An 8,188-nucleotide genomic window follows, 5' to 3' on the forward strand; every position below is an offset into this window, starting at 1 on the left:
GCTCTGGGGGTGGATGGACGCAGACATGACTTCTATACTGAAGTGTAAAGCGGCTGTTTCTGTAAAGACCCCGGCTTGTGCAAAGTGTGCGAAAAGAAAAAATGAAACTTGCTCAAAAAATATCTAGAACCAGAACATAAGAACTTGAAATAATGAAAGGCAATGCTAAAATTGAAAATGAGTTAGAAGGAAGCAACAACATTCAAAACGACAAACAAATAAACAAACCAACAAAACATACAAAAGAAAAGATAGCAGAGACAAGAAAACACAACCAAGGCAGGAATAACTACATTCCCCTAGTCTAATCTAGGACTCAAAAGATCCAATTGTCGGCTCACTAACCCTTCCCCCATCCTCTATCTCTCCAGATTCCTTCTTCCTGTCTAGGCTAGCTACAAGTTCCCACCTCTAGTCTGCTACCCTAATCATGCGTCTCCAAAAGCTTCTATCAGAGGTCGTCCTCAGAAATTGCCTTTAGTCGCCATGTCTAATCTCAATTGCTCATCCCAAGTCCTCCTCGGCCTACCCCTCCTCCTCACTCCCTCGACCCTCACACTTTCTAACCTCCTCACCAGAGCCGCCATCCGTCTCCTAAGAACGTGACCAAACCACTTCAATCTTCACATTAATTTGCACAAGAGAACTACTACAAATGAATACAATAACCACTCTTGGTGCAAGTTTACAAAACTATTTAATTAAATATACACTTGACAATCTCATTAAGTTTGGCGATAACAAATAAAACCCAACAAAATTCATGTACTAATATTTGCAATCGATGTGCATAGAAAAATCAATGGAAATCAAAAGACAAAATTAGAAAAACCATATGTAGCCTCGAAATGCATGCAAATTATCAAATATATTCTTGGGAACTGCCCCAACAAATTAATATGAAGTCTCAATTACGTATCACGCAAGCAACAACTTCATTAATTAGTAATATTGATATGTAGTTGTAATTTCAAAAATCAGTTTCTTAATTGGATGAGATATTTAATAAAATCCCTTTCAAAGTTGATTTTGTGGTATCATAAAAATTACTTTGTACCTTTATAAAATGATGGCAATTTTTATAAAACTAATAATATCTTGTAGAAGGGTTTTTTTTAAAGACTTGATTTTCAAAATACCCCATTATTGAATAATTTACTTTTGTAAATCTTGATTTGAATTCACCAACTCTTGGCCAAACTTTCAACAACATAAATATATAATGGGGATCCTATAATGTTTAACATGCTTTTGGTAAAAGAAGTACGGTGGTTGAGTGTGTAAGAAACTTTTTGAAAAGTGGTTGATTAAAATAATCTGTCAAACTAATCCCGGATGTTTCGATTGGCTTCTCGGACGTCCCCAGCTTATAACTTTTCTGACAAAATGTGTTTACAAACAGCAAAATCTGACAGTTTCTGAAAAAAGTAGAATTGCGGACGTCCACAAGCCGGCAGACTTGTTATCCCTTTTGTTTAAATAAAATGCTTTGAAGGCTCATTCATGACACCACATTGAATACATTTCTGATTATTTTCTCCAGCATTTAAAGCTATTCTCTTTCACTCTCATTCAAGTGAAAAACACATTCATTCAAGAGAGATTGATTTAGGAACAAGTGTTTATTTAATATTCATCTTGTAAGTGATTTCCTTAGTGTGTGTGAGATTCACTATTTTCTAGCTTAGAAAAGTTGGAAAAGATTGTTGTAAACATCTATTGTTGAAGGTTTGTGTTCTACCATAAAGTACAAATATAGTCAATTGATGTCTCAAGAAGGGTCTCGGGGAAAAAGGACTAATAACGTTTTGGTGGACCTCTCTAAACCTCGGTATCATATCTCTTGCTTACTCATTATTGTTCCGTAATATTTGTGTGTATGTGTTTGTGATTTTTCTTCCTAGTCAAAAACATCGATTTTGTGCCAAAAACAACTTTCCGCCCCCAAGGTTGATTAACAACCACAACATAAGACAACAATTACATCTCATAATTACCATAAAAAAGACGCAAAGTTTAGGTATTAAGTCTTTCACTACGACAAAATTGAATTTACAAGACGCCAAAGTGTTTAAGCATCCTTATAGACTACTTTATAGGACCTACCTTTGTGTGTCCTATCTAAAAGTGTTGTAAGATTATAGGACGCTTTTGGGCATCTTAACAAACTTTTTCTGACACTTTTGAAACGAAATGTTTATAGGACACTTGTTTTATGAGATACTTTTTCAAATAGTGTTCTATAAAAGGGCTAACATTACACTTCGTTTCAAAGTGTCCTAAAAAGTTTTTAAGACGCCCAAGAGCATCATATAAACTTATTACAACACCTTTAGATAGGACACAATAGTATTTGGTCCTATAAAAAGTCTATTGGAACACTCAATTCATGTCCTATAAACCCAATATTCTTGTAGTGAATTTGTTCTATGAGACAACAAAGATCACATTTTTAGTAATACAGCAAAATAAATGCTCACGTATGAAGATTACTATAAAAGAATATGTAGGGTAGAGGAACTTCAGGGAGACATAATTGTTAAGTAGTAGAGACAGTGATGCAAGCAGAAAGAGTAGCAACAGGCAGATTCTGGGAAAAAAGAGACTATAAAAGAGAGATCATTACTTGTAAGCAACAGACGGAAGTTTTTTCTCCTTTGCAATGCCCAGTTTTGTTTTCAACATAGATGTAACCTGAAAAGGTCACACAAATACCAGTAACATATCTGAAATGGTATATCTATAAATGAATATAAAAAAACAAAGTGAGGTATATGATACACTAGAACTACCTTTGTAGTAGATGAAAGTGCAAACCACAAACATCAATAATCAATCAAGGGTTCTCATCATAAATAACCATATAAGGAAAAGAATTTTACTTTATTGCCATTTGACTAAATTTTCTCATAAAAGAGCCAAGTAACCGCAAGTCAATGCCGCGAGGCACTTTTTCTTACAGTTTTGCAAGCTGATGGCCTTGCAGTTGCGAAACTGCGAAATAAGCTTGTGGTTTGGCATCTCGCGACTTTGGCTTGTTTTTTTGTGCATAGATGCAAGGGACTACAGTAACGCGACTTGCGGTTTTCTAACAGTTTTTGCAGTGGGCCCACTTTGTCACTGGATGCGTCAGATTTTGTTAGAAACCGCAAGAAAAAGTGTATTGCAGCATTGACTTGTGGTTTCTTGGCTATTTTGTGAGAAAAAACTGTGAGGTGGCTATAAAATAATGTTTTTTCATGAGGCGGCAATTTGAGATGATAACCCAATAACCAAGCTTTTTAACATTTTGAAATCCAATAACTATTTAATGGCAAAAGTTAGGATATGATTTCTCATTTTCTGGAAGAATTATGCTCCATTCCTAATACAAGATATCTGGACATGTTCTTTTCCAGTGTCTACCTCATCGTCATATTTTATATCTGTAATCCATCCATCTTCTTTCAACTTCTCTACTTGGTAAACTCCTTCATTAATAAAATGCTCGATTTCTTCCTTTTTCATTCCTGTAAAAGAAACAATCCAAACTGCTTACTTTGATACATTAAGATAGGTGAAACAGTGAAACCACAAAGTAACTTCACCTTTGGCTTGAGAAATCTTATCAACCCAATTCTCATAGATGTGATCTAGCAATGTAGTAAGCACCTCACGATTTTCTTCGGACATATCCTTGCGAATTAGTCGATCAGCAGCACTCTTATATTTACCAATCCTGTGCACTTGTGGTTCCACACCTACTTTCTCAAGTACACCTTTATGCATAGCACTCTGGTTAAGTTTAGAAGTTGATCTTGAGATTTTATAGGTCTAGGTATATACATGTAACCATACTTGTTTTGTAAGACTACATATACTATCATGCTGAGAGACAAAAGTAGTTATGCTTTTTGCTTTTGCAATATGCCAGGAAAAATAGTTTTACTAACAGAACTAAAGGTGATATATTATATAGCTAAAACTGACAAATTGGCCTTACAGTCCTCGACTGATAAATCTTTGATGTGGGCCTATGCTTGGAGGACCAAGCGTTATTGTTCTGGAAGCTCATGAACAGGCCAATAGGGGTGTTGCGCTTATGTGCGCATAACTTTTGCTACAGGTCTCCGTTTCAGGCCTACACGATTTTTGAGTCCAAAAACACTGTTTAAGCATGTTTTGTGTTTTTCATTTTCAGTTTGGGCTTTTATGTTTGGCCTATCATCTTTTCCAGGCTCGTTTATGTTTGAGACTCTTTTATATTTGCTTAAGGTGTATTCTGGAGTCAGTTGATCAATACAGTAGTTTTCATTTTTTTCATCCAAGTTCTGAGTTCACTGTGAATTCGAGTTTGAGCCTAAAGCTAAGGTTTTTGTTGAATCAACGAGCTTTAGAATAAATTATTCCTGGGTATTCACGGAATCAACAGGTTTAATCTTTGTTTCAGTTTTCATACTCTGCATCAATCTTGAACCCATTATCCCCAAGTTGATTCATAAATTACATTCAAATACCCATAGTTATTGCATTTGTTATTGGAAAAGCCACATTATGAATCAACTTCAGTTTTCTATTGCAGGAAAACTTAGCAAGTAAAATTCTCTGTATAGAAGGTGTTAACTGTCATTCTGTATTAACTATAAACGGAAAACCAAAAAAATCGAAAACTGAGGAACGCCCTAATAAACATTCATTTATCCGGTATGCACATGTTCATAAAAGTGATTTGAAAATGTTTTTCAGTTTCTATGCACGTGTGCATACCGGACAAATTACTCTTATCCACATGTGCATACCGAACAAATGAATGGTTATTAGGGTCTTCCTCACTTTTCCATTTTTTTGTGGTTTTTCCCTGAACCCAACCCAACAGGGACAACCGTATATTTCATTCTGCTTACTCATATAAAGCTTGAGCTGAAATGTAATATGTCAACATACCTCCAAAAAATTGTGCTCGCTGATTTAAACCATACAATGAAAAGTAAGCACTTGGAGGGGCATACAGCTCTTCACATGCACAGCCAAGGTAATACTCCTTTTCACTCCATGCAGGTGCATAACCAATGATAAACTTCCCTAAATTGAATTATCACAGTTAATAGAGATAACAGAATTATGGTAGTTGAAAATTTACTCATTGTGTCAGATGCAACAGGGAAAATAGATGGCATTGTCGTCTAGAGATGGCCAAAGACTGGTCCTTGGCAGGTTTGACTAACAGTCCCAGTCCTCCTATAACCGGTCTTGACCAAAAAAATTAAGACCTGATTTGGGCCCAGCGGGCCTAACTGGTCCTAACCGGACCCCTGGTATTGATTTTTGTATATTAATAGATAAACTAGCTGTTATTCGGGATTTGACCAGGCATGAACCGGGATTGAACCTGAACCGGGCTTTTGAGGACCAGTCCTTGGTCCAATAACTTCATCTAATTTTAGGCCCAAAGGCCTAGACCGAGCCTTAAGTGGTCCCATTCCTCGGTTTCAGTCTTAGTCCTCAGCCTTATTGTGCATCTCTATTGACCTACTATCTGTGGTAACAAAAGAGAGTACATAAGAAATCGACGTTTACTCATTTAAAAGATTCAGAAATTGGTATAACATTAAAGGCCAAAAGATACACAGTACTCATCTAAGTAATTGCACTACACCGTGTAAGGGGCCATTTACCAAATGCTTACTAGGCAAGTGCTTATTGGGTCACTTACCTTATTGGGTGAGCATGGCAAGTAGCGAGAATCTTACCTAGTAAGTGAGGGAGAAAACTCTTACCCGGTTAACGGTTACTAGGTAAGAAACGCTTACAAACAATCCATTTTGAGGGTGGTGTTGTTGCCGGTAAGCATTTGGTAACGGCCCATAAGTTCAATCAAAATTCCATAAAGACGATTGTAAATCAACCTGACTTCCTATAGTCCAATATGTGCCTTCGAATTTCTTCAATTTTACCCCATCCACATTTCAGGGTTTCGATGTGAAGATAAACCCCAGATATACGAGGATCATATGCTGCCTTTATTAAGTTTTCACAGATTTGAGGTAGGGATAACCCTGAAGAGAAACCACGCTTCACCTGATCAGATATCTGAAAATTGCAACAGTAAAATTCAATTTGTCATCCAATTCTTTCACTTCAGTTAACATAATTGTGTGATATCAACTAATAATGAGGAACTCATTCATAAGAATGAAGAGTTGGTGTAGATCCCCAGTTAACCAAACCAAGCTATAGATTCCGTGGTTCTACTTCCAACTATGCATGGATTCTATCTAGTACTTCCATAAGGGTCATGTTACTGATGCGGAGGACTGGGTTCCTAGAAGCTCATGACCGGGTCAACAAGGGGAGTCGCATTTAAATGCGCATTACTTTTGCTCTTGTCTCTGTTTCAGGCCCACGATACGCCGATTCAAAGCTTAGAATGAGGAGCACGCCCTGGGATATGCCCCTTCCGGGTATTTTTGAGGCCTAAAAACGTCTTTTAAACATGTTTTGGGATCATTTTTGTGTTCTTTTTGCTATTTTTCCATTTTCTGATTGGTCTTTTATAATTTATGATCGGTCCATCATTCCCTATTGGACTCCTTATTTATGTGTTAGAAGTTGTAATCTTGATGGTCACTTGTTGAATACAGAAATTTTTCATTTCCATCCAAATTCTTAGTTCACTTTGAATTCGAGTTTGAGACTATTTCGATGAGCTTTAGAAGAGATTATTCCCGGGTATTCACAGAATCAACGGGATTAACATCAGTTACAGATTGGAAAAAAGGTCTCATCTGCAGTCTTAAAGTATGGCCTTCTATGATAAGTTTTCTTATTGAAATCTTAAAAAAAGTTCTCCAGTTCATCAATCATCAATTAAATAATCAAATATTCGATGCACATGAAGGAAAGTTAAAAATGAAAAAGGGCTAAAAACCACCAAACCTTGCCACGCAATTTGATATTCAAAACACTGCCCTTACGAACACGTTGCCATGGATAAGCAACCATCATCCGTAGCTTCACCACGGAGCTCTTCCACACACCTGGTTTTTTAAACTCAAATTCGCCACTAGGATACTCATCATCGCCTTTAAAACTGCCACCATTATCCAATTCGGACTTGCATTCGCGTTTATCCTCGTGATCCTCTGGGGAAACATCATCAATTTTGGTGTCAAATTAGCAATTCAAAGCTCAAATGGAGAAGACAATGTTAATGATTGCAACATAATCAGATTGAAAACAGGATTATAGTAATAAATGCTTACTTCTTGTGAGATCTGATTCCAAAATTTCAGTTGATTTAGAAGCCATAATCTTGTTGTAATCATGAGAATCAATCAATTTGGTTAATAAAGAATGGTTGGTAGATGCAATCAGTGGAAGTCAAAGTCAACCAAATTTCTTTTGTTTAATCCTATTTTCCAAGAGATTATGGAAACTAATGCCGCGTTTGGTTAGTCGGATTCCGCGGTAATCTGGTGGAATTGGAATGGTCAATTTTGTTGACCAAATTCCATTCCAACATTTGGTTATCTATGGAATTGAATTCCAAACATTTTCTCATTTGAGGATTTTCACCATTCCTTCGTAAAAATGATGGAATTGAAATCCATTTCCTCCAAAATTGTGTAAATAACAAAATACCATCTTCCAGTTTCATCATTGCTTAACAATTTATGCTTGCTTCCCATTTCTTCTTATCGATTACTATTGTTGCTTAACGATTTCTGCTTATCTGTTGCTTCTGGTTTCTGCTTAACGATTTATGCTCGCTTCTCGTTTCTGCTTATCGATTACTATTGTTGCTTCCAGTTTCTGCTTAATGATTTCTGCTTATCTGTTGCTTCCAGTTTCTGCTTAATGATTTCTGCTTATTTGTTTCTGCTAAACGATTTCTGCTTGCATCCTGTTTTTGCTTATCGATTATCTTTGTTGCTTCCAGTTTCTGCTTAACGATTTATGCTTATCTGATTCGTAACAATTTCTCCGACGCCTGTCGTTTACCAAATCGATTTGTACTTAACGATTCTCCGATCCATGTCGTTTACGAAATCGATTTCTGCTTAACGATTTCTCCAGAGAATAAGACATTTCATTTCCAAATCGATTCCCGATCCATGTGAGTATGAGTTGGGTTAAAGTGGTCAACGTATTTAATAACTCAATCTAATGTATGTGGTTTGAAGAGTCTTAATTCAATCTAACCCAAATT

The 8,188-nt window shown here is 36.4% G+C and overlaps 1 protein-coding gene across 1 annotated transcript in view; it reads right to left on the reverse strand.

Annotated features, from left to right (window-relative positions):
• Nucleotides 1–7,375, reverse strand: part of LOC112514069 (serine protease SPPA, chloroplastic-like) — a 13,586-nt gene extending 6,211 nt beyond the window's left edge. Inside the window, exons 1-7 of the mRNA XM_025120389.1 lie at nucleotides 7,242–7,375; nucleotides 6,916–7,121; nucleotides 5,886–6,069; nucleotides 4,924–5,061; nucleotides 3,588–3,758; nucleotides 3,406–3,509; nucleotides 2,627–2,694 (exon numbers count right to left, since the gene is read on the reverse strand). Coding sequence (XP_024976157.1) covers nucleotides 2,627–2,694; nucleotides 3,406–3,509; nucleotides 3,588–3,758; nucleotides 4,924–5,061; nucleotides 5,886–6,069; nucleotides 6,916–7,121; nucleotides 7,242–7,287 — 917 coding nt within the window. The 5' untranslated portion in view covers nucleotides 7,288–7,375. The remainder of the gene's footprint in view (nucleotides 1–2,626; nucleotides 2,695–3,405; nucleotides 3,510–3,587; nucleotides 3,759–4,923; nucleotides 5,062–5,885; nucleotides 6,070–6,915; nucleotides 7,122–7,241) is intronic.
• Between the last annotated feature and the right edge of the window lie 813 nt (nucleotides 7,376–8,188).

The sequence above is a fragment of the Cynara cardunculus genome (assembly GCF_001531365.2).
Source record: "Cynara cardunculus var. scolymus isolate 2C chromosome LG 6, CcrdV1, whole genome shotgun sequence".
NCBI lineage: Eukaryota > Viridiplantae > Streptophyta > Magnoliopsida > Asterales > Asteraceae > Cynara > Cynara cardunculus.